The sequence below is a fragment of the Danio aesculapii genome, chromosome 23 (genome assembly GCF_903798145.1).
Source record: "Danio aesculapii chromosome 23, fDanAes4.1, whole genome shotgun sequence".
NCBI lineage: Eukaryota > Metazoa > Chordata > Actinopteri > Cypriniformes > Danionidae > Danio > Danio aesculapii.
In genome coordinates this window covers 27,397,404-27,424,897 of record NC_079457.1, presented here as the reverse complement: position 1 = coordinate 27,424,897, position 27,494 = coordinate 27,397,404, and the positions used below count along the sequence as shown (strand labels likewise).

At 38.2% G+C, this 27,494-nt stretch overlaps 1 protein-coding gene across 1 annotated transcript in view; it reads right to left on the bottom strand.

The window, feature by feature from the left end:
- Positions 1–5,139: 5,139 nt before the first annotated feature.
- tns2a (tensin 2a) overlaps positions 5,140–27,494 on the bottom strand; it is a 109,820-nt gene continuing 87,465 nt past the window's right edge. Inside the window, exons 10-28 of the mRNA XM_056448691.1 lie at positions 26,658–26,722; positions 26,403–26,486; positions 26,201–26,313; positions 25,910–25,970; positions 23,004–23,079; positions 22,752–22,881; positions 22,196–22,261; positions 21,902–22,018; positions 18,830–20,284; positions 18,507–18,666; positions 17,320–18,314; positions 16,304–16,435; positions 14,673–14,765; positions 14,061–14,138; positions 11,660–11,737; positions 11,413–11,581; positions 10,745–10,813; positions 9,517–9,546; positions 5,140–7,181 (exon numbers count right to left, since the gene is read on the bottom strand). Coding sequence (XP_056304666.1) covers positions 7,040–7,181; positions 9,517–9,546; positions 10,745–10,813; positions 11,413–11,581; positions 11,660–11,737; positions 14,061–14,138; positions 14,673–14,765; positions 16,304–16,435; positions 17,320–18,314; positions 18,507–18,666; positions 18,830–20,284; positions 21,902–22,018; positions 22,196–22,261; positions 22,752–22,881; positions 23,004–23,079; positions 25,910–25,970; positions 26,201–26,313; positions 26,403–26,486; positions 26,658–26,722 — 4,113 coding nt within the window. The 3' untranslated portion in view covers positions 5,140–7,039. The remainder of the gene's footprint in view (positions 7,182–9,516; positions 9,547–10,744; positions 10,814–11,412; positions 11,582–11,659; positions 11,738–14,060; positions 14,139–14,672; positions 14,766–16,303; positions 16,436–17,319; positions 18,315–18,506; positions 18,667–18,829; positions 20,285–21,901; positions 22,019–22,195; positions 22,262–22,751; positions 22,882–23,003; positions 23,080–25,909; positions 25,971–26,200; positions 26,314–26,402; positions 26,487–26,657; positions 26,723–27,494) is intronic.

Sequence of the window (27,494 nt, the reverse complement as noted above, 5' to 3'; positions counted from 1 at the left end):
ACATTACAACCGAGGTATGCAGAAGAGCATCTCTGAACGCACAACACGTCAAACATTGAGGCGGATGGGCTACAGCAGCAGAAGACCACACTGGTTAGCTAAGAACAGGAAACTGAGACTACAATTCACTCAGGCTTACCAAAATTGGATAATAGAAGATTGTAAAAACGTTGCCTGGTCTGATGAGTCTCGATTTCTGCTATGACATTCGGATGATCGGGTCAGAATTTGGTGTCAACAGCATGAAAGCATTGATTCATCCTGCCTTGTATCAACGGTTCAGGCTGATGGTGGTGGTGTAATGGTGAGGGGGATCTTTCTTGGCACACTTTGGGCTCATTAGTACCAATTGAGCATTGTGTCAACGCCACAGCCTACCATGTCCATCCCTTCATAACCACAGTGTATCCATCTTCTGATGGCTACTTACAGTAGGATAACACACCATGTCATAAAGCGTGAATCATCTCAGACTGGTTTCTTCAACCTGACAATGAGTTCACTGTACTCAAATGGCCTCCACTGTCACCAGAGCTCAATCCAATAGAGCACCTTTGGGATGTGGTGAAACGGGAGATTCGCATCATGAAAATGCAGCTGACAAATCTGCAGCAACTGCGTGATGCTATCATGTCTATATGGAGCAAAATCTCAGGAATATTTACAGCATTTTGTTAAATCTATGCCATGAAGGATTAAGGCAGTTCTGAAGGCAAAAGGGGGTCCAACCTGGTACTAGTAAGGTGTACCTAATAAAGTGGCCGGTGAGTGTATACATTATATACAATAGTAATAAAATAAATCACCACATGAATGAATTTTTGGTACCATGACTTTACATTTATTATATCTTTTACTTGTGCATACACTGAAAAAATAACATATGGTAATAATACAACAACAAAAAAACATTTCTTATCAAAATCCTTCCATGTAGTCATTTTTTTACGTTCCAAGTCAGCTGCATGTGTGAAAATATATTACTACATACAAAGATCAATAAGAAAAATACAGAATATAATATATTAAAGTTGTCATAGACGTGTCTTACTATCTGTCAAAAACAGCAATAACTCATCGATACAGGCATGTGAAATAAATGGCACAGCTCAAAGTAACTGAAGGAGTACATGGCCGCATGTCTTTGGTTATAAACACCTTCTGGACATCAAGAAATCGTTACGCAAAAAAACCAACACAGAATGAAGATGGAGACGTCCACCTGTCTGATCAGTTAAGAGACGGATTACATTCCAATATAATGCTCCTGTATGCGATACGGCAGCACGGAAGTGTGATTGTCTGCTTGTCAAGCTAGGCTTCGTGTCAACGTGGATTATTAAACACTACCAGTGCAAAGTTTGAGATCAGAAAACAGTTTTGAAGAAGTCTCCTCACTGAAAACCCAATCAAAGCAGTAAGATTGTGAAATGATTTACTTTTAACTGATTTTATTTTCATACATTCTGTAATGCAATTTATTCCTGCGATTCAAAGCCGAATTTCCTCCAGTCTTCACTGTCACATGACCCATCAGAAATCATTATAGTATGCAGAGCTCCTGTTCTGTTATAATCAGTGTTGGGGAGAGTTACTTTAGAAAGTAATGTATTACAATATCGGGTATACTGAACTACCTTAGGACACCCAGCAAACTGTTTGGAAGCATTAAAAGTGTCCAAGAAGATGCTTTACATCAGGGGTGCCCAAACTCGGTCCTGGAGGGCCAATGTTCTGCAGAGTTTAGCTCCAACTTGCATCGATACGCCTGCCAGTAGCTTTGTAGAATACATACTAAAAGCTTGATTAGTTGGTTTCAGTTTGTATAATTGTGGATGGAGCTAAAATGTCCATTACAATGGCCCTCCAGGATCGAGTTTGGGCACCCCTGCTTTACATGCAATAACCCAGACTGTTTAGATAGCATGTCACTGATGAGAAGATGGCAGATGTTTACTGTATGATGACTAAAATGGCCTTAAACAATAACTAAATGCACTACAGAATGTTAGTAATACACACGCACGCACAAATTACATGTAAACCCATCGGTTTTTCACCGTGTAATACTCACTACTCTTGTGGACTTTAAAAAGGGCTACTTTTTACTCATACTTTGAGTAATATTCACAACAGATACTTTTACTCGCACTACACATTTGGGTAAAAGTAATGGTACTTTTACTTGAGTATGACTTTTCAGTACTCTTTCCACCACTGGTTATGTTACATTTGAGTTAATTTCGCATTACTTTTTCTAACCTGGCTGAGGCTTGATCTCTTTCAGAACTTCCAGGGGTTATTTTTATTCTTTCTGTAAAATAGAGGAGTTAACAACATACTGTATAATATATGAATATATATTATATTATACATACTGTAAATAATATATGTAGGATAATGTTATCTTCGGAGAAATTCCTGACCCCAGAGCTCTACATGCCACATGTATATATATATATATATATATATATATATATATATATATATATATATATATATATATATATATATATATATATATATTTAATGAAATTTTAAAGCAGTATGTTTGCTACCTTTGTACTTTTACTTATTATTATTTAATTATTTGTACTTATTAAAAAGTAAAGTCACGGTTCATTCAGATAATCCTCTTTTCCTTTTTTCAATGCGCTCAAAATAATGAGAATATTTCCATTGCGGAAATGTAAGGCTCTGCATTCTTAATTTCTCTCTGTTCCTGCATTCTCTCATTGCGTGCGGGATTTAACGTGACTATGTTCATTCTAATTCAGCAATTATTTAGAAGTGAATCAACTGAACAAAAAAAGTAACTCAAATCTTAATACTTAATTTTTAAAAGTAATTTACTTTTAAAAAGTTACTTTATTCATTACTTTACTCAAAAGGTGATATTATGTAACTTGCGTTACTTGTAATGCGGTACCCCCAACACAGGTTATAATCTGTTATTACACTGTAAAAAGTCATTCGTTACTTAACAAAAGTTTTCATATTTTTATGGGAGTGGGTTTACTCACTATTTTTAATTTAAGTTAACTAATCATATTTTATAGTGTAACATTACTAACGCTTCTTATAAACTTTTTCTTGTTTCATAGTTTTGTGGAAACTGCTATATTTTACTACTTGGTAATCTTTGATGAAAAGAAAGTTCAAAATAACAGAATTTCTCTTTTTAAATATCAAATCTTTTATTCTTTCTACAATTCAGTGCTTTGCCATTGATGAATAAATTAAATCCATTGTAATGATATGAAAAATATGAAGCAGCACAACCGTTTTCAACACAGATGGTGATAATAAATGTTTCTTGAATGTTAGCTTGTCAAATTATTATGATTTCTGAAGGATCATGTGAAGAAAATTTCAGCTTTGAATCACAAAATTACATTTGAAACTACATTGAAATAAAGAACTGTTCAGTTCAACTGTATAATATTTCAATTTTTACTGTATTTATGATCAAATAAATGCAGCTCTGGTGACCATAAAAGACTTCTTTCAAAAAAACACATTTTGACCAGTGAAGTATACCACTGTCTACCTTTGACTAACAGTGCATAAAATGCATCAAAAGAAGACAAAATAAAAGTCCTTCCTGCTCTAAAGGTCACTGATTCTCTCTGGGTAATAAACACATGACCATTGGCTTTCCGTTAAGACTTCTAACTACGTGACACATAAATCTCGCTGATACTGGAACTCCATCAGAGTCTCATCTCCGCCATGTCTGCTCCTCCATCGGTTTCTCCCTCTCACACTCTCTGGAACTTTCTGTCTCAGTCTTTCGCAGACACTGGGCCAGATTCACTAACCATGGCACCTCCTTTCCAGTCTTACAAGGACACTTTTAACTATTAGCCTGAATAGTAAAATGGATTTTGATTGTCATCTCGCAGAGAACTCCTAGCATTTGAGTGCATAAAGCAGATTTGTTTTATTCAGGGGTTAATAACAGTGCTTAAAGAGATGGTTCCACTAAAAATGAAAATCCTCTGTTCATTTATTCACTTAATAATATTCATTGTCTTGCACAGGCTTATTTTTTTTAGCTTCATAAGGCCTCAGTGTGTCTATATGCCTTTTAAGCCTCAATGTCAGAAGACTATAGAAGGGTTTACATCTTACCATGAAGCACATATTTTCAAAGTTTGCAAAACATAAAATCCCAAATGCCAAAAAAAGTTGTTACGCAGGGTTCACACCAAACACGCGGATCATGTCACTCCCTCTAGATTATTCGCGGGATGTTTCCGAAAAGCCAAAAAGCTAAAAATTTGCAAATTTACATTAAAGTGTAAACAAACCCGTTGAGAATGTGTTGTTTGCATGTAGTTTACCAGCCTGATCTCACGAGAAAACTTAAGTATTTTACGTTTTGACAGTTTAGTGGCTAATTCCTACGAATTCAGTCGTACGAAATTGTACGATTTTAAAAAGGAGGCGTGGCACCTAACCCCACCCCTAAACCCAACCGTCATTGGCGGATGAGCAAATCGTACTAAATTGTACGAATTAGATCGTACGAATTCGTACGAATTAGCCACTAAATCAAAAAGTTACGAATTGCCGTGATATTGTGTTGAGTTTACATATGTAGCATGTGTTTCTTGAAACTGGATGTTTATTTTATATGTTAACTACATGCAAACATTTATTTTACATGCTAAATATGTGCAAAAAAAACATGTACAGTATTTGACGCGTAAAATTACCGCAAACAACATGTATTTGACACATAAAATTATCGCAAACAGCATGTATTTGACACGTAAAATGTGCAAACAACATATATTTGACATGTAAAATTAGCACAATGTATTTAATGCAGAAAATTTGTGCAAACAACATGTATTTGACACATAAAATTATCGCAAACAGCATGTATTTGACACGTAGAATTAGCGAAAACAACATGTTTGACATAAAATTAGCGCAAAGAACATGTATTTGACACGTTAAATTAGCTCAAACATGTATTTGACACGTTGAATTAGCGCAAATAACATATTTGTCACATGAAATTAGCGCAAACAACGTATTTTACACGGAAAATATGCGCAAACAACATATATGACATGTAAAATTAGCGCAAACATATTTGTCACATGAAATTAGCGCAAACAACATGTATTTGACAATAAAATTATCGCACAAATGTGTTGTACTTGTAAAATATGCTTAAACATGTATTTTACATGTAAAATATGCGCAAACAACGTATTTGACACATGATCTCAGACATCAATTCACATGGTTTTGATCCCTTGACCACATTAAATGCATGACTGCAATTGGCTACTTGCACTGCGACAAAATTACAAAATGTAATATCATGAATTTACATTGACTCTTATGTAATTACGTACGCTAATACTTAAATTGGCATTTGGTGAACCCAGCATTACCGTGACTGTCTGTAATAATGGTAACCTAGTAATTTGCATTAACACTTTTCGTACAAATTCAAAATCACATCAAGCAAAGTTAAATTAATGGATTTTTATTTTAAATTTGCCACATGCAATACTTCAAATTGTGCATATAAACAGTTTTTGTAGTTTATTAATTATCAAAGACCACATTTTCAGCAAAAAAAAAAAGTCTTTAAATGTTTTAATAAAGTTACTTATGTACATCTTGGATGAACTAAGGGTGAGTAAACTAAAAGCAAATTGTCATTTTTAGGAGAACCATCCCATTATAGTTTTAAAAACACCTTAAATATATTTAACAATCTTTGTGATTTTGTCATAAAGTCTTTTACAATCCCACCAACGACAAAACAGCTCTAAGAAGGCAAAACCCCATCAGTCTGTTGTGTTTAGTTTGGTTACATTCTGTCTAGTTTGGTTTTAATGTGTTTTGGTATCATGTTAGTTTACCGTAAAGCCCTTATTTCTGCAGAAACGCTCCTGTGTAAGTCCTCATGGGGTCAACATCTTCTGTTCTTGTTTTTTATGGAGCATTTCAGCAATATAAATGACCTGTACATATATTTGTATTCATGTGCCATCCAAATTATTAAATCGCATTAACATTTAATCTATGTAACATACTAATATATATTCATGCAACTAGAACTTGATTTGTAGATACTACTATCGTTTCCATTAAGTGCATGTTCTCATTCATTAGCAACTAATGCTTATTCTTTTGATAGTAAAACTTACTCTTGAGGAATACTAGTACATTTTCATATTCTCGTATTATACGCTAGTATTTATTTATTGATCATGACTTACTAGCACCTAACAGCACTAGTATCTTTTGTAATTATTCATATAGGATGACCACTTTAGAGTTAAAATGTTACTGGTAAAACAATTATTACTAGTAACATTTCGAATAAGAACTAGTATTTATTGAATATGTTCCAATAGCTGGTCAATATACTAGTACCCAATGAATAACTACAATACTAGTCAAAAGTAAATAGTTGATATTTTAATGACTCAGAATTCAGTGGCAAAAAATAATTTATTTTTCTACCAACAATTACTTACTAGTTACGCTGACTAGTATACAATATATATCAATTCCTATCTAATCAATAAGTATTGGTATCTAAACTGTAAGTCGCTAAATGTAAATTATCTAATGAATAAGAATAACTAATAAGTACAACGGTTTAAAATGTACTAGTTTCAAAAGAAGAACCACTTGTAGCTAATGAATAAATGTTATTAGGCTACTTAATGGAAAAAATACACGAGTCGTTACAAATAAATACTGTTAGCATGAAAGCAGATAGTAGTGTGGTTTATAGATTAAACGTTAAAACCGCACCTAACTTCACCCTCAACATGATGACGATGACTGACGTGAGGGTGGGACAACCTGTCACTCAAACGAGATGGACTAATAGCATAACACGACCATTCAATCAATTCTCAAAATGAAATGCCGCGGCCTACACTTTCTCGTCGTTTCTTTCGCTTATATAACACGTTATTAAACACTGTCGTAACTTCTGCCTCGTGTGGACTTTAAACATGTCAGTGTATGTGAAGACGACCAGTCCTGTGGCTCTCTAGCGCCGCTGCGGTGCCAGCATCACTTTGTTGATGAAGTTGACGATGGCTGTCGCGGGCTGTTCAGGGTCCAGCTCTGCGAAAAGATGGCACACATTCTCTGCCACACTGCCCGGCTTCTTGGCCACAAACCCGAAAACTCTGAGAGGAGACAGGGGGAGGTATGTAAATCAGCAACTTACCATATAAAATCCCAACACAGACACGCTACACTGCTCGAAACAGGCAAAGTACGGTAACTACACAAACACTAAAACTAAGGGGGGAAATGCTCTTTTAAGTTATAAGAGTAAAGGTGTTTTACTAGTGTTAAAGAGGCTTTTACACCGGCCAATCAAACATTTTGTGGGTAGATTAGTGGTTTACTTTGTCTGAAACAGGACAACATTGAACAAGGAGCATATTTTAGGCCTTAACTCAATCAAACGTGTAGTTACTGCAGTTTGCCGTTGGATGGCAGTATAGTCGTTTAAGAGCAAGTAAAAACATAAGCACATAATCAGTTTCCTAGGAGCAACACAGGAAACAAGCTGTCGAAACTGTCCAGACCAGGGGTTTGCAAACTAGGGCTCTGGTACACCAGAGACCCTCAAGGAAGTGGTAGTGGGGTCTGTGGAAATGTTTGCGATATACAATAGAAAAAAACTGTTCTGATTAAATCTAATACTTACAAAGAAAAATCTAATTAAAACAAATAATCAGAAATGTGATAAATGAATATTATCACAAATGGATTGAAATAGATTAAAAAGTGTATAAATACAAAAAATAAATAGTTTAGTCATAAAATTACATTTCACAATTAAATCCAAATAGGTCCAATCGCTGTAGCCCAGAGACCTTCAAGTGGGTGGGACTTGCACCGCAAGAGGTTTATGGGTGGTGTAGGTAGGGCTGTGCAATTCATTGAAATCGCAATTGCGATTTGAAATGTTGCGATTAGCTTTTTGCAAGAGGCTGCGATATGAAATATGTATTATTTCATTTCCGCTGCCCAGAGCAAATGCATGCCACCTGTGTGTGATAGTCTCGCTATCCAATTGAATGAGCACATTTTTGTTCTGCCCAATCAGAATTGTGCAACCAAACTATGCAGAAAGCCCAATAAAACAAACAAACAGGAAGGAGTGGGATGATAATGAGAAAAATAAGACCAGTAATATGGGAATATTTTGGTCTCAAAGTCACAGACACCAAACTAAAACAGGTTTTTATTTGTGTTTACTGTTTGCTCTAGAGAAAAATGAGTGTTGCATTTGTGAATATTTAAAAACAAATTTGAATAAAAGTTTAAGTTAGTTAATATCTTTTCAGTTCCTTTTTTTAACTAACACTCACTGCATTTTAGCAGTAAGAAACTACAGATTATTGAGTGGAAGCTTGACTACAAAATTCAAATCAAATCAAAGTCGCAATATCTTAAAAAAAAAAAAAAAATTGCAATTAAATATTTTCCCCAAATCGCACAGCCCGAGCTGTAGGTGTAGAAGACATTAATAAAACACAAGAAGTTACTGTGAGGTGGGTTTAGGGTTGTGATTGGTGTAGACGTTAATAAAACAACCAGTTAAGCCGCAGTCACACTGCACTTTTCACCCCATAGACTTCCATGCATATGCACTAATGCGTCAGACCCGAAACGCAACAAGTTTCGCAGTTCGCAGGAATTTTGGTTATACTGTAAATCTTTAAAGTTAGTAAAATGATGATTTGGAAGAAGACCCTTCTATTATATTAATAGAAGACCGGGTAGTGAAAATTATGATTAATTTTTTTTTTTGGTTGTGTCCATTCTATGTTTAAATTAATTGGATTAATAATGATTTGACTATTATTTGTGCTCTGTTCTGTAAATGTAGATGAAAGTTGTTTATCGAATTTTGCCTTATTGTACTTGTGTTATAATGCAATTGAAAAAAAAAAGTTTTCGCAGTTCGCTGCATTGCAAAGTTCAAGCTTGGTAAACTCTGACCTGCGAAATTGCATCACGTGACTGCATGAGACCAATTAAAGATCAAAACGTGACCTCTCTGGACAGAAATGTAAAATTTGAACCAATCGCTCGCTTTGTTAAATGTCTAATCATCTTGTTTAATCCCGCCCCTTTTCGCAGTGCCGAACAACAGAGTTTTGCATGCCCAAACTCTAGTGTGACCACAGCTTTACAGTGAGGTTAGGTTTGAGGTTGTGATAGGTGTAGACGTTAATAAAACACAATAGGGACTCATTAAATAAATCAATGAAAACTCCATGTGGTTTGTACAGCCCACTTGGAGCTGAAGTCCCACCCACTTGGAGCTGATCTGCCCATTTGGAGCTGGCTCAGGCCTGTTTATACCCTTCTTGTGAAATCGGGTCTTTATACAAGAAGTGTTTACATTTTAGGATGGAGGTCCTCACATGATATTGTGGTGGTGCGTGAAATCTAAAAAATCTAAAACCCCTGGTGCAGACGACACATATTATTTCAACTTACTTAGTAGTCGTGCTGTCTGAGTTAGTCCACCTACAGCCACAAGAGGGAGACACATACAAGACTGAGGAATGGACTCACACACACAGAAGAGATGCTGCAGTCACACACAAACATGCTCTCAGTCTGAACACACTCTACACAAGGACTGTAGCTGAATTCCGTTCTGACACATTTCAGATTGCAATGAGTCTTGAAATGGAGCTTTGGTAGCTTGTAGTTATTGCGTTGCTTGTGTAGAGTGTGCTGCGGATGCAGTTGTAACACACAAACACTGCTTTGGCGCTTTTGCATATATGAGTATGTGGTGTATATTATAAAATGCAACTGAGAAATTAAACAGTAAATTTATATATAGGTCCATTGCATTTTTGGGGGGGGGGGGAAGGGGGGGGTTGGGGCTGGGAGGTAGCTTGCCCAAATGACAAATCCTCTTTTCTTGTAACATTTAAAGTTACTACTTAAAATTCTTTAGATTCAAAAATCTTTAAAGAAAAGTTGAGCCCCAAAGCATGTGTTTTACTTACAACTGAAAACATAGACACATACAGTTTTTTTATGATGCACACACAGACAGAGCAGCCCAAACAGATTCATGCACTACCTGATTAGATTTAGTGCTACTACTACTGTAGGCAAGCAATGATTAAAACAAAACTAAAACCCTCCTGCAGTATATTAACAAACACGCAAAACAACAAATAAAAGAATCCCAAACAAATAAACAAATGCAAAACAAAGTATCACAAAAAAATTAAACATTATACAAGAAATAAAAAATACTAAATAAAAATATATACCCAGAAACAAAAATAAATGCAACACACAAAACCTCTTCTATAGCCAAAGCAAAGTAAAACAAAAACAATCAAACAATTCAGAGTATTAAAAAAGATACAAATAAATGTTTCAAACAAATGATAAAAAAATATTTACTATCAAAATAAAACAGAAGAAATGCAAACCAAAGTAAAAAAAAAAAAAAAAACAACAGACAAAAAAACTGCAAAAACAATAAAAATCAAAGGAATTCAAGTAATAAACAAAAATAAACAAAAACAAAATAACTACAATCCTCCTATGTCCATGTTTTCTTCTGTAACCTTAATGGGTTGTAATTGTATTAAATGTGCAATACACTGGAAAGTTTTTGTTTCTCAACCAACATGCAACAAATGATGTTGTATTATTGTGATATTGATATATACAACACCAGTCAACACAGTCTCACCTCCTGTCTTGTGGGTCGATGCTGCTGTAAGTCACACTGTTGATGGGATAATGTCTCCTGAAGAACACCCTGAAAAACCAGACCTTTCACAGTCAGCTCTCTGTGACGCAAACAACCTGCTCTCAACTACTGCTGTCTGATTGTGGATTCCCCCCCAGCAAATTGGCTGACTCTGAAACCAATTTCTGGACTCATCTTATACTTGATTCATTCATTGATTCATTTTCCTTCGGCTTAGTCCCTTGTATATCAGGACTTGCCACAGTGGAATAAACCGCCAACTATTCCGCCATTCCGTTTTACATGGTTGATGCTCTTTCAGCCGCAACCCAGTACAGGAATCCCCCCATACACTCTCACATTCACACACTCATACACTGAGGCCAATTTAGTTAATCCAATTCACCTATAGATCATGTCTTTGGACTGTGAGGGAAACCGGATCTTATACTTTAATAAAAACCTAAATAAATATACAGTAATATAAATCATTGCAGTGCAATTTTTTGCAATTTCTGAAAAAAAAAAACAGAGCACTTCAAAATTGTCTGATTCTGATTTCTGGCCAGACGATTGGCGCATCTCTAGTCCTCATACCACACATCTTATTTCCCACAGAACACAGAAAAATGATTTGGCTACACTCTGAAAAGCATCAGCACGTATACCTGCGCTGGCTGTCCGTCAGTGTGATGCCCTGCGCAGACACCTTAAAGTGGACCACTGTGGCCGAGGGCCGAGGATTGCGGGACAAAGTGGCCCCTGTAGCTTTAGCGATGGCCTGTGGCCCCGTCAGGGACTCGGTCTCCACTGAGTTCAGGTACAGCACGTTACAGGCTGAGGACAGAGGTCAGAAGTTAAAGATGTGAAGAAATAAATATATGACGCAGGTCAGACGTGCAGCTTTACACTCACCTGCCCCCTGTTTCAGGAGGTCTGCGGCTGTGCTCATGTTACTGATCGGCTGAACCTCCACGACATCACCTATTGGGTCTGACAGAGAGACATTATCATTTATAGAGCAGAAGAAGATATAAACATTCCTATATAAACACAAATGTTGTGTGATCATCTATGTTTACTCTGCCATTCAAAGGTTAGGGCTTAGTAGGATGTTTAAATTTTTTTTCTTTGCTTACCAATGCAGCATTCATTTGATTTAGTAAAAACAGCACAATTGTGAAATATTATTATAGTTTATTACACAGCTCTCGGGAATATTTGATTCTCATTTGTGTACTACAAATAATTTCCATGTATATATAGTGCATATTGAAAATCCTCATACCCCTTTGAAATAATTAATAGATAATACTTTGTCATACAACCTGAAATCAAATCACATTCCAAATACACAACACTTTTCCAGCCTTTGAAATGCTTTGTAAGCTTCTCCTAAAATGTGCCTTTCTACTACTTTATCCCAAAAGTCTTTTGAAAGTAAAGGTAGGGCTGGACGATGTACCAAAAATGTAATCACGAACAATAACGATTTATATTTCGATATAAGTTGTTAATGCTTCCAGATTTAAGAGTTCCCCAACAATAGCTGACGCCACAAATTTAGAGGGTCCATTATATGGCATATTATTTACATATTTGCAGCCGACAAACTTTCGTTGGCTGAAAATTTGCTGCATCTCTAATATTAACACACTTCAAGATTCCCATTGTTGCACATTTCTGCTTTCTGATTGGCTCTTAGATCAATATAGAGTAAAGAAGTCCAGAGGTTATAATTGTTATTGATAAGTTTATCAGCCCGCCCGAAGTAAAGGTAAATATTTTCACAGGGTATGATGATTTTCTATAGACACTGAATAGAGATCCATCTTTTGTGTCTGTTTAGTTTTGTGGTAAGTAGCCATTTAATAACTGTAAAAATGTACATTCAGCTGTACTGTTGTCTAGTTTAATACATCTTAAATGTCATTTATTAGTTTGATATAAGGTGAATTCAAAAAAATCTTCACTTCAGTCTTTACACACTTCCTTACATTCCTCCGTTTTATTCCTTTTATCATTATTGCTTATAATTGTGTATTATTGCTTTTATCAGTGGTCACCACATTGGAATGAATCTCCAATTACTATATATACTTTAGTATATGTTGTACCTGTGGATACCCTTCCTTCAGTACAACCATCAGTGCCGGGAAACACCCACGCACTCTCCCATTCACACACTTTGGCCATTTTAGGTTATCCAATTCACCTGTAGCGCATGTCTTTGGACTGTGGGGGAAACCAGAGCACCCAGAGGAAACCCACTCGAACTCGGGGAGAACATGCAAACTCCACAGTTCAGTCCCAGACGGGACTCAAACTAGCAACCTTCTTGCTGTGAGACCATACCAACCATTCCATGTGACTTCAGTGGTTTAACTGTAATCATACAAAGGCGCCAAGAGCACTTATATATGCCATAAAACTGTAAAATCGATTTTGTTTGTCTATATCTTCACTCCCGCATCAGGGCTCTGATTAAATAAATAGCATAGAAACCTTCCTAAAAGGGAACATTCACCAGAATATTTTATTTATGACTTCTATGATGATTAAAAGTATTTAAGTTAAATATGTTTCCTTTGACTTTACTTGCAGCTGCACACATTCTCCCACCAAGTTTGTTTTTTATAGATCATAACCTTGATCAAAACAAACACATTTCTGACACTGTTTTATGTATACGATACATTTAGAAATGAGACCTCAGGTTGTCAGACTGCACATACTAAGGGTGGGCAGAATAACGTTTTGCCATTAGAGTCAGCAGAGCAACATACAAGCTTTGTTTTTTGTATATCCTGTAGTAAATGCACATCCTGACATGACACCAAAGATACAGGCAAACAAAAGTTTTTTTGAGGCTCACAAAAGTGTTTTTGGAGCTTCATATGATTATCATTAAAGTCACATTGTTTTTACTTCCTTTTCTGCACTTTGTACATCTTAGGAGCCTTGCTGTTTTTGGAGGATGAGAGAGCTCTCTGATTTCATCTAAAATATCTTATGTTGTGTTATGAAGATGGACGAAGGTCTCAGGGGAAATGAAAATGACACGAGGGTGGATAAATGTTCATTTTTGGATGAACTAATCTTTTAATAAATGGCAGATAAAGGAAATGTAAAATAAATATGCAACAAATTAGCTGAATTATTGAACAGAATGCTGTGGATTTGGTTAAATTGAAGCATTTTATTTTGTGCATTAGAACTCCTCGCAGACATCCCACTGAGTGTGTATGTTGTGATGGTGCTTTCATCATACAGTGCTATCTCAACATGGTGTGTTGACGTCTGCCGTTGTGTTTACCTTTCTCTGGGATGCGGAGGGCACAGGGCAGAGAGATGGGTGTAATGGAATGCTGATACACCAGTGCTGAAAGACTCCCTACCAATGACAAAACACACACAGAAGACCTCAGCACTTGGCTTTCATAACACTTCAACATTATTTACCTTTAGAACTGATGTTGCCAGATTGCAAAAGCAACAAAATTGAGCCAGACGGCAATTAATCGCTGACATAAATGAACTTGTTGGCTTTCTGATACAAAAAACAAACAAATGCTACATCAAAGTTGTGAGCTTTATCTTAACGCCTACAATGTGCAGCATGCGTTTTGAACTATTTAACATATCCAGAGCTCTGCTGGAGTGCACGACTGAGATATTGTGGAGATTGGACAATTCTGTGGCCTGAATACCTTGCATGCATTGAGCAAACTGATGCACCGCTCAGATAATTCACACTGAAACGAGCTCGCATTTCATTCAGTTTTACTAACTCCACATTTGTGCTTCCAGATCAGGTATAGCACCATAAGAACGATCTTCTTAACATGTGATCATTTCTGGTTATCAATATCAATTATCACCTAGAAAGCCCCCATAGAGTTTTATGGAGGATTCCTGAAATGCTCACCAAAGTAGGGCTCGTTCTGACAGCCCTTGATCTTCACCCCTCGCGGCCCCGTCTCAATCAGAAAGTGTCGAACCAGCTGTTCCAGAGGGTCTCCTGGTAACACAGAGGAAATTGCAATCTTTAATGCAAAGTTTGGTGGTTGTATATTAAATCAGGAAATCAAAATACAGCACTTCAGTGGTGATTAATGGATATTTAGACCAACACATGCCTCTGTTTAAAGACAGAAGTCATACAAAGCTTTTCCCAAGCAGTTCCCAATGTTGTCTCAATTAAATATTTAGACCAAAATAAACAGTGCAACAATGCTCTCAATTTCACATGGTCTGGTGTTAATTAGGACAACGAAAAAAATAATCAATCAAATAATCAGCAAAGAGCTACAATGCATGTTTTTTGGTAAAGGAACCACCTTTTCATCATTCTGCCTGTATGACCTATATACATACACTGTAGATTCCTCATTAGTTTGTGTCTATGAGCTGCTGTATGTAAACCATCTGAACATCCAAATATCTCTGAAGCTAGTCCATGAACACTTGAGATCAACCTGACCACATCCACAACTATAGCTATACGCATCTATAAATGTGTATCTCATAAATTAAAGCATAAAAACAAGACAAGATAATAGGATATAATTGAGCCCAAAGCTCCTGCCTGGTCAATGAGCATGTAAGAAGGTATGAGATCAGGAAGTTCTCAAAGGCTCCCCAATTCATACGGCCTATTTCTTGATCATTGAGGGCAACCCTAGAGAAAAAGACAGCCAGCCTTACCAGCACATACCCACGCGGTGAAAGCTTAGTACTAAAGTACTCATATACTGTTCCTATTGATTTATTTAATTCACATATATCGCATGCCTTTGCACTGTGGGAGGAAACCGGAGCACCCGGGGGAAACCCACGCGAGCACGGGGAGAACATGTAAACTCCGCACAGAAATGCCAGCTGGCCCAGCTGGGACTTGCACCAGCGACCTTTTTGCTGTGAGGGAACGGTGCTAGCCACAGAGCCGATATGTCGCCCAATCCTGGATTAATCTAGAAAGAGGAGGAGGTAGATGGGGTGGTTCTTCAAAAGATGAAGATAAAGGAGTATAGTTAGATATGGTATTTATGTTGAGTTTGGATTGATCTGATTGGCTTGCTAATGATTACAGAAGGGGGACCAGTTGCGAGCCGTTTGTGAAACTTCACTTAACAAAATGCAGTACTAAGTAAAAATATTATTGTATTGTATTTGTTTAATTGCTTCTTGGAGAATTGGGATCACTACATGACGGCTTTATTAATACACTTTTATGAAAACCGTACATTTGACCAATACTAACACATTTTATTTTGTTTTGCCTTGTAGCTCATAAATAATTTTGCCAACAGGGCTCACGTGTTTGTCTGATCAATGACAGACAGGAACAGTTTTTGAAGACATTCATCACAATTTTCTTGAATTTCAAGTGTAATACCAAAGAATTAGGACACTTTAGCTCTATATTCCTGTGATGTTTAGCTCTGCTAGAGTACTTCAGGTGCAGTCGTGTGTTTCCTGTGCAGACAGAGAGCTTTGGGAGCAACAGTGGAGCAAGATGAATGTTTGTATGAGGAAATGCTTGCAGATGTGGCGTACCTTTGCTGCTATGATTATTGACGTTGGGGGGTGGGCTGGCAACTTTCAGGGCCAGACCATAGGCCCCCTGGAAAGAGTTACTGTCTCGGATGAGGAAGGCCCCTGGCTCCCTTTCCTTCAGTGCTGCTATAGCTGTTGAACAGAGACAGGACAGTTTAATGAGACTATTTTAAGAAAGGATCCAAGCATATGGAACAACAATCTGTTGCAGCATGTGCAAAAACACTACAGCATAACAGTAAGCATCACTATTAGGATTGCCAATACTTTAGGTTATGATAAGTGCAAGGACCAAATTTGTGCTACTAGTGTGTGAAATTATACAAGGACATTTTTAACTTTTGTATATTACAAAAAAGGTTTATTTTAAACCTCAAACACTAAATTATACATAAGAACTGCTATTTATGTAAGAAAACATTTCAAAGTCTTTTACTGATTTACTCTAAAGCTGCTTTTCCACTGTGCTGTACAGCACAATAAGGTTTGGCACGGCTTGGCGCAGCTTGCTTCAGTTTGGTTTTGCTTGGCTCGTTTTGCATCTTCACTGCAGTTTACTACCACTTAAAGCAGGTGGAATTATTGCTGTAGTTTAAATTTATAATTTAAACAGTGGTTTTGGCAAATCGAAAAACACTGGTAGTGATGGAAGTGATCAGCAGTGTCTCTACTTAATGTCTTGATAATGGTATGGCTCACTTAGAACTTTATCATAAGTTGTACTAAAAAAGAAGAAAAGCCCCCAAAAATTGAGCCATGCCCCTGTACCAAACCGCATTGTAAAAGCACCTAAAGTACAAACTGAAAAGATGAATCTGTTCATGAAACACACTGCACTGGTTGTGTTTTGATTCTTTAAAACCATAGTTCACGAGACAAGTGCAATTTTAACTCTATGAATCAAGACTGTTCAAATAAAGAGTCATTGGAAGCTTATGTTTTACCCTCTGCGAATAAAAATGTGGTTATAAACACTTCAGTAGTTTCAAATAAATAGGCCACATTGGTTGTCTCACCTTGCTCTCTGGAGATGCCAGGTTTATACCAAAATCGTGAGCTGTCCTGCACAAATTTCACACTGACACGGTTGCCTATCTCACCCTCCACACCAACTTCAACCTGACCAATGGGTACGGCCAGGTCTCCTACTGAGGGTGAGAATGTAACATGGTGCTGCCCAGAGGGCTGATGACTCATGGATGCCCTCAGTGTTCCAGACCTCCCATTGGGTGAGCCTGGGAGGCCAGATGGGCGGCGTTTCTCTGGGAGTGGAGGCTGTGGGACGGAGGATGCTGGGCACCCTGGGTAGGAGCCTGGTGGAGGAGACGGAGTACAGCAGGCAGGAGAGACTGGGAAAGTGGGAGTAGAATTAGAGCTGGCATCCATACTGTGTCCTGCAGAAAGTGAGGTTTCAGAGCCCAACATTAACTTCCTGCCCAGTGTGGCAAATCCAGGCACTGAAGGTTCAGGGGAAGAAGAGCTCTCGTGGTCACCAGCAGGTGGCTGAGGGGATGCAGGGGCTGAAGAAGCAGGTTTAGGGGCATCTGGTTCAGGAGATGGTGGTACTCCATTGCTTTGTGTGTGAGCTGGAATGGTCTCAGCCAGGACTGGAGAGGAGGGATGTGGGGAATGTGCTGGTTTAATAGTCTCAGTTGATTGTGGCACCATTTCCACTGTGGGCAGCATTGTAGCAGCAGTAGGCGAGCAATTTGCCTGTGGTTGGGTGGATTCTGATGGGGGCGTTAAGGGGGGTGAGTGTTCTGTTGAAATTTGTGGGGTTGGAGGTGTTGTAGGAAGGGAATGAGATGAAAGATGTTGGGCAGTGGTGGGTGTGGAAGGAAGGGGGTTTATCTCAGGAGTCTCTTGACTGGAGGTTAGTACAGTTTGCCGAGATCCTGCATTGGTCATGTTGGGCTGTATGGTAGCTGGATGCGGCCTGTTGAGGGAGTGAGCAGAACTGATTTCACTGTTCCCCTCTCTTGAGTCATAGTCACGGACACTTAGGCTTGGACTGAAAAAAAAGAGAAAACCAGAACAGTATTAAATTAATACAACAAATTACCATAGTTGTAGACCCTGTTGCCGGAGAGCTACCAACAACCCTGCATGTTATTTTTAAGTAATTGTACTCCTTGATTAACTAACTGGTACAGAACTCAAGGTTCCTGTGGTTGATCTACTGATAAATGTAGGTGCACATTACCTTTCCTGGGTTCGCAAAGGGCTGCTTGTGTGGACTGGTGTTGGAGGTCCTGAAATATCAGAGGGTGTTGAACATGGAGCATGTGGATCTCGATGTATCCGCCGCAGGGATCCATGGGTAATATGATTACGCCATCCTATGCTATCTGCACCAGGGCAATCTGATAATGATAGGGTACAGACTTGTAAGTAAATTTGATAATGCACAGATGAAAATGAATGCAGGTGAAGACTATACACTTATTTTAGCATGCTTTCAAATAGTCCAGTACACTGCGGTAATTGTATTTATAGTTTAACTGAAACAGCTTTGCCAGTCCTCACCTGCATTTGAGTCAGAGGTGTAATGCTGAGAATGGGGCTCTGTTTGGTTTTCTGTAGGTCCACTGACATGGTGCACTGGTCCGGGGCAGGAGGCAGATGGAGGTGGAAGAGGAGACGTAGACTCAGACTGGTAACCTGAGGCATATCCTCGACTCTCTGAGGGTGAAGGCTGGTAGGGGGAGCAGGGGCACGTCTGGTGTGGTGTCTGGTATCCACTGGAGCTGCTACTGTATTTAAGATCCAGATGGGTATGAGAGTGGGACCGGGAGGGTTCTGGGTATGCAGGATGGCCTGCTGGGAGTGGATCAAAATTAAACGCAGGTAATTCATGACCGTGGGGCCCGTATGGGGATACAGTAGCCCTTCTGTGCCAGTATTCAGCCTCACGTTCTCTCTCCCACTGTAGTTCCGCATCTCTGTCTCTGTCCCAGTGAAGAGACATTTCTCTTCCTCTCCTTAGCCCTGCCTCCCGGTCCCATATCTCTGCCCCTCTCTGTATGTCAGCATCTCTCCCCCGTCTTAACCCATTATCCCGGTGAAGCTCTGCCTCTCTCTCCCAGTGTATTCCCTCCTCTCTGTCCATACGGAGAGTGTGGAACTCTTCTCGTCGTAGAGCGCAGTCTCGACAGGGGCAGCCGGGTGTCACTAGGCCATCTATCATCATGACATCATGGTAGGGGCCACTGGGTTTGGGGTGGTGTGGATGATTGTGGTGATGGTGAGGGTATGAAATGTACTCATCCGGCCTACAGAGCAGTCGGGGGGACAGACTGTGTGGATGAGAACTGATCTCTTGGGATGGATATGGATACAGGTGGCGTGATGGTCCCTCTGAACAAGTGCGATGTAGGTAGTGCTGTGGACCTTGCTGGCGGTCCCAGAGCAGGTCTGGAGGAGGAAGGGATTGGTGAGGATGGGTGCTGTGATGTTGGCAAAGTCCTATAACAGATGACATACCTGGAGACAGAGCCCCTGTGTGTCCATTAGTGGTGGTGGGCCGATCAAGGCAATGGCCATTGGATAAATGGTGAAATCCATCACATCCAGGCTCAGCACATCGCTGAGATCGGTAACCCACCCGACAAGAACATGAACGGCCTAATCTCAGTGACCCAGTTCTTTCAGGAGGCAAGGAATCACCATCATCCAAAATAGCTGTCTCCCGGTCACGGTCTCTCAGTCCATCACCTTCAATCCCACCCAATAGCCGCTCAAGCTCCTCCCTCTCTTGCTGAGTAGGCGGGGCTGGTCGAGTTGGTTCATCGAGTCGATCAGGAGGAACAGATGAGTGTCCGGAATCAGTGCTAACAGACAAAAGCTGACTTGGTCTTTCCTCAGAGCTCCTTGCAGGGCTTCCATTGGTCGATGGAAGGGAGGAGGAGCCAGCAGCAGCACGGCGCTTTTTAACCTGCGCATACAAGCTGCCATCTACAGGGCCACGTGTGTGAGCAATATCTGGAGAGATGTAATTGTAAGATACGTTTTTGTTGCATAAAAGAATTTAAAGGTTCATACTCTATACTTTCTATACTTTGATTTCAAAATTTTGAAACTAAACATGTGAAACTAAATGTTTTTGGTAACACTTTAGTTTAGGTCACAATTTACAGTAACAAAAAAACATTAACTAACACTACTAGTTTAATAAACTACTAATTCGTAGTGATGGGAAGTTCACATGATTTTACAGACCTTTCATTCAGACCTCTCAGAGTCTCGTTCATTGAGATGAACAAATCTTTTTTTGAGTCAATTCATTCAATTTGCCATTATCATGACTGCATGTAAAGAGAGATGACTCAAATCCAAGGACTTGCATATGATTGGCTTCTGTCTTTCATGTGATGACGAAGGACTCAAATCAAGGACTCGAGAAGAACGGATCAATTTCTTCCAGCTCTAAATGCATATGATTGGCTTCTGTCTTTCATGTGATTAACGATCAAATCTTTTTCTGGCTCTAAATGCATATGATTGGTTTCTGTCTTTCACATGACAAACGAAGGACTCAAATCGAGGACTTGAGAAGAACGGAACAATTTCTTCCAGCTCTAAATGCGTATGATTGTCTTCTGTCTTTCACGTTATTAACGAAGGACTCAAACCGAGGACTCGAGAGAAGAACTGATCAAATCTTTTTCCGGCTCTAAAAACATATGAATGGCTTCTGTCTTTCATATGACGAACGAACGACTCAAATCGAGGACTTGAGAAGAACGGATCAAATTTTTTTCCAGCTATAAATGCATATGATTGGCTTCTGTCTTTCATGTGATTAACGAAGGACTCAAATAGAGGACTCGAGAGATTAACAATCAAATCTTTTTCTGGCTCTAAATGCGTATGATTGGCTTCTGTCTTTCACGTGATGAACAATACCTGATTGAAGACTCAAAAAAGGACCTCATTTCTACTCCACCTGCACAAATGTGCGCGCACGAAAATGAAACAAATCACTCCCGGAGAGGACTCCTTGGTCTTGCATCATACAAAACATTTGTTCAAAATGAACGAATGGTTCAAGAACAACCCATCACTACTTATTAGCTGTTTATTAATAGTTAGTAAGCTAGAAGTTTGGTTTAGGTTTTGGGTAGGATTAAGAAAGCAGAATAAGCTCATACTTTTTTTAACTACTAATAAACAGTAAATATATTAATAATAAACTGGTAATAAGCCAGTGGTTAATAGCATGAGTTGTGAACTAAACTAAAGTGTTACCATGCTTTCTACCTTATTGATTTTTAAAAATGTAATTAAAAAAATGCAATTCCTCTGGTGACTGAATTTTTAGCAGCTATTACTCATCTTCAAATGATCTTTCAGAAAACCGTTTTTGTATTCTGATTCTGAAGGAGCATTTCAACAGTTCTACTGCTTGGTAATTGTGTTGGGCTAACTGTTATACATGACATTATTAGTCTTTTGCAAAAGTAAAACTTTTATAGACAATTTCATGCTGAACAAATGCATTCATTTATTTTAAATAGCCATATTTATTATAAAACAGTATGTTCTCTCTGAAGGCTTGAATAAATACCAGTGTGTGGTTGTATGAATGAATAGTTGTACCCTCTAGGCTGTCCTGATGCCTCTGATTGAAGTTCTCATATGAGTCCCAGCGCACCACTGGATCATTTGTGTTATAGTCCACACTGACAGCTGGATCATTCCTTTGGCTCACTCTCCCTGAATGAAACACACACACACACACACACACACGCATAATGTGGCCCTGCCATTTTAATGGAAATTCAGCACATTAGCTCAAGGAAGAAAACTGTTTGTCAAACAATGTCATGGTCCCTGAAAGAGAAATTAAAAGGTTAGTAAGATCATCTGCAGTTTGAGTAAAGTTTATATTACCTTTAATTTTCTCAGGCCCAGATGAAAACACAAACTCCACAATGGCATCAGGGGGAAATTTGTCATCTACAAGAAACAGTGGGAATTGAGAGTGTTCATCATTGCAATATTTTTCATTAATAATGGGCTTTGTCAATTCATATTTATATATTTAATAACCTTTCCAAATGACACACTATATAAACCCATTTCTGATTATAATGATGATTCATATCTAGAAATTTCCCAGAGTTTTACAAGCAGTTGAAGCTGCCTCCTATTCTCATATGTAAGCCCATAGAGAAACCATTATCACATAAAAATCTGTATCTCATCTCAATTATGCAGCTGCGGAGCGCAGGTGTTACCCAATGGGAGTGAGGGCAATAATTTACAGCTCAGCTAAAAGAACACAGACCACTGAAAAAAAAATAGACATCATAAAAAACCAAGCTCAGCTGATATCCCAAGGCCATTTCTGCTCAAGGCAGTTAGAACTGGACAGACAGCTCTGGTTTTATTGCAAAAATATATGAGCTTGGCATATGACTTTTGGCTTGTTCCACTAGGAATGTACCTGAACAAGCTTCATCCAGTTCCCCTTTTCCAAACCAGAGCTGAGCTGCATGAACGGTGCATGTATGAAACTGCAGTCGAAACACAGAGTCTCTCTCAGCAGACTCCACTCGCCTGTGATAGCACTTTACCTACAGGACAGACGGAAAGAAAGACCATAAAAGTGACAGACAGCGAGATTAGAGTGATGGAAATGTCTATGTTTTTGACAGTTGTAATATGTCAGGGTCAAAAAAAAAACAGGCCTGCATACCATGATGTCTCCTTTCAGGAGCAGTGCAGGCTCAATAGTAATGATCAGCCGTCTGCTCGCAGAGCCCTGCAGATCACTATAAAAACACAGAAGAAATAAATTGATTTTTGTCATTTTCTGAAGACGAGATGAAGATATAAATTGGCCTTCAGTACAATAGGTTGCTGCTATGGTGTTGCTAGGCAGATTGTAGATGGTTTTACCTTGTTTCCATGAATTATGCTTGCTATGTTACTACTGAATACTTCAAACATATAACAATGTGTTCTTTTGAGACAACAAATTTAGCCACGTGAATACACTGGAGAGTAGAGTAGCAGAGCTGGTACAGATGTATCCGCACCTGTGCGATTGCTCGCAGAGAGATTTTAAAGACTCTAAGGGGGTCACACATCAGATGAGAAGCCCACCTCACCATGCTTTTTCTGAGTTTGTGCACTTCTCGTAAAGCCTGTTTTGCAGATGTTTAAGAAGCTATTCTCTCTCAACGTTGTATTTAGGGGTATATGCGAGCAGCGCTACACATTTACAACCCTGCCCCCTGTATCACTCAGCCTTTTTAAACTTCTTTTTGGCCTCAAACAAAAAAATAACTTTGTTTGAAGTATACCAGGGCCTTGTTAAAGGTGTAAGGATGTTGCTAGAACATTCTGGATATTAATAGGGTTTTCTGGGATGTTGGCAGGAAATTATGGGTGGTTGTGATTTAAGGTATCAGGTAGTGACTCTGGAGGCAGTGTTTGTGCATAAAGACACTTCATAAAAATGATTTCAAGCATACTGCTGAGATGGCATTATGATTTAATCTTGTGTAACAAGATAGAGAGAGCTTTGGTGACAACTATGGGAATATTTGCAAACTACATTAACTTCTTCTTCTAGAAACATTATTAGATGTGCCAAAAGCTGATCATAAACTTACATTTGAACAGAAAAAGATGTCCAAAATGTGCTTTGAAATACCATGTAAATTGTTTAAGCTTAACTATCAGAAAGAGTATGTCGAGGATTGCGTGATATCGAAGGCAAAGTAGAACACATCTATGCTGTTTTCGAAATCGATCCACTAAAGGTACCTCCCGAGGCACAAAGTGAAGCAGAATTTGTATTTGGATGCCTCCCATCGTTGAATGCTGCCATTAAAGGCCACAGTTTTCTAAGGTTTTAAAATGCTTTAATGGCTAAGGCATTCTGGGTCTTTTACTAAGGTGTGAGATATTGTGTGGATGCGAAGTTGTTGATAGGGCATTCTAAATAGTTGCTAAGGTGTACTAGTAGGTTTCTAGGGTGCTTCAAGAGCATTCTTAGCAGTTGCTTGATGATTTAGATGGCTATATGTTTACTGACACAATTAACCCACATGCAAATTATCTACACTCTTCCTTAAGGAAAAGTTTTGTACTTTTGTAAAAGTTGTACCTTTTATGGTACAGAAATTATGATACTGTTCTGTACCTTTTATGGTACAGTTGAAATGAAGGTATACAATTGTTCTCATAAAAATGTACATAAGTGTTGGACAACTCCTTTATTACAATATCTATGAAAATAAATATTACTGGAAAGCAAAGTGATTTTATGAATCCTCATTTAAAAGCTAATGTTTAAAGAATAAACATAAACATTAATTATTAAGTTATATAATACAACAATACAACGAGTACATAAAACTATGGGTATTGTAAACTAAACATTTAAGGCATTTTAATAAATGTTTGGTAAGCACTTTAGACACTGTTAAGGTACAGAGTGTCTTGTCACTGCAGTGGTACCTTAGATCAGATTTGTACCTTTGATGAAGGTACAATATTATATCTGCAGGTTTTAAAAACCAAAGGTAAATTTTGGTTTCCCATGGTACAAATCATGTCCTTAAAGGTACAAACTGCAATGGTACAACTTTGTTTCTTTGTCTTAAGGTACAATTATGTTTCATAAAAAGCTACTGCCCCAGTGACAAATGCTTGTATCTTCTTTAGTACAACTTTGTACCATTTTTTCCTGAGAGTGTATAAGTGTTAAAGGCTACCTTTTTTGGTATTACAATGTGATTTGTGTGTGATGAGATTGATGGGGTGTTCTGTGTGGTTGTTATGGCATTGCTAGAACATTCTGAGTAGCTGCTAGGGTGTTTCACCACTGCTTAAAAAATTGCTCTCAATACAAATGTTACCTTTATAAGAAGCTGCAAAATGGGAAGCATCACTAAAGGCTGATTTATATTTCTGCGTCAGATGCACGCGTATGAGCCGGCGTAGCCTTTGCGCGATCGCATAGCCATCATCATGGCTGATGCGCACCTCTCTAAAAATGTAACAACACATCACAACGAGCGAGTGTTTACAAGTGTGGAGTCCCATGAAGTAGCTCCAGATGGAAATTATTGTTTTGTATTTACATTATAATTAAAGTATAAAGTATAAACCAGCTTTAATGTGTAATAACAATCACATTTATTCATTTAGCAGATGCTTTTATCCAAAGCGACTTACAAATGAAAATTAAAGAAGCCATTCAAATCATCAGAAAGTAGCAATATATAGATTTCATGACCAGTAAAAGCTAGTTAAGCAGTTTTTTCGTTAGTTTTTATTATAAAGTGTCTGATGCATTAGAGAGGAAAGTGTGCCTCTCACAAGTGGTTTGTCAAACCCACTCACCTGTGTGAAGCACACTCAGATTTGCACAATGTTTTCTCAGGAATATGAAGCGTTTATAACTACGTGTCTAGTGCAAAACTATTGATGCATAATAACTTAAGTATTGACGAAATCAAATAAAAAACTTCACATACCAAACTGTCTGTGATAATTAGGACTTTTAGTATTAAGCAGCAAAATAGAATTATGCTTGCCCAAGCAAACCCCTTTAAAAATACTTTTAATTATGAGAAAACTTTTACTCACTATATGCCAGAAGTGTAGACAAGCTGCATGGACTGATAGATCTTCAGGAAAGGGAAGAAACCTGTCAAGAGAGAAGAATAAGGCGAGGCATGAAGGAGGAATTGGCTAAAACCCTCTGAGTGTCTCTCCTCCACCGCAAAATATTAAAAACAAACATGAAATGTGTGTGAATGTGAAGGAGGTTTCACTTAACGAATGACAATACTCTCAAAAAGACTCAGAGGCCTCATCGAGGGCTTATGTACTGTATGAATGATGTCAGGCAGTGATGTCATGAAAACATTCACTCACCATCATCTTCCTGGAAGTTGGGGATGGTAGGAATGAGGACCTGGTGGAGGAAGAGAGGACTGCTGTTCATTTTGATGGACCCTGAGAGCAGCCCTCCGAAATACTGGATATACCTGCAGAGAGACATCAGTCTTATCGATGCAAAAAAAATTAAGTACTTCAAAAGCACAAAGGTTGGCCATGAACAAACAAAAACGTGTACCTATTCTGAGAGGGCTGGAGAGAGGATGACACTTTATCTTCACAAAACTTCCTCATTGCCAATGTGCTGAGCGCCTGATCTGCCCTGTGTGCACAAATGCGTTGAAGATATAGGAGAAATACAAGTCAAAGACACCTGTGCATGTTTTTAAGATTATGAGACGATGCTAATTTGTCACCAATTAAAACTACATGACACAGAGCATTCATTATAATGAGTCTGCAAATTAGACAAATGTGGAGTGGATGAACTTACCCCGCTGATATCTTGCTGTAATGCATATAGGCAGCGATGATTACACCGGTCTTTCCTTTGTTGCCCTGAAAAACAATAAATAACAATGAATAAATATATATATAAATAATAAAATATATAAAAATAAACTAATCAGTCATAGTAGGACTTTCTTGTATAGTCAGGCAATTTGAGCGAAAAGTACTTTGAAAGATCAACACAAATTTAAGAATGTCTTCTGGCATTTCCTTTATTTGCTTTAATAGCATCAAGCTTGTGTAAAGCCTGATGATCATCATCCAAAAGAGCAGCTTGAGATTCAGTTTTTCAATTCAATGGGATTTCTATATTCTAAATTCTATATGCAAAAGGACTTCAATTTTCAGTAACCTGCGTCAAACGCTTCCGGTGAACTGTGTGCCGTTACAAAATCAGCACGTTTAAGTTCTGTTTTCTTTTAAAAAATCAGCAATTTTCAGTGGCTGATAGATATAAAGTGTCTCAGAATGTACAAGAAGCACTGCATTAAATTACAATTTTCTGCACCATGTCTTTAAAATATGATAACATTTATTTTACTCCAGTATTTTCAATGGAGTATCTGCACTAGCCTGCTGATCGTGTGTGTAAACGGCTTTTCATCTCATTTTACGTTTGAACATGTAAATGAATGCTGAAGTCTATTTCACTTATTATATTTTAATTACATTACACGATTCACCAGAAGTTTATCGGTATGGAAAGAAACACTAGCTGTGCATATACGGTACCCTATAGCATAGGTTTCAAACTCAATTCCTGGAGGGCCACAGCTCTGCACAGTTTTGCTCCAACCCTGATCAGACACAGCTGATGCAA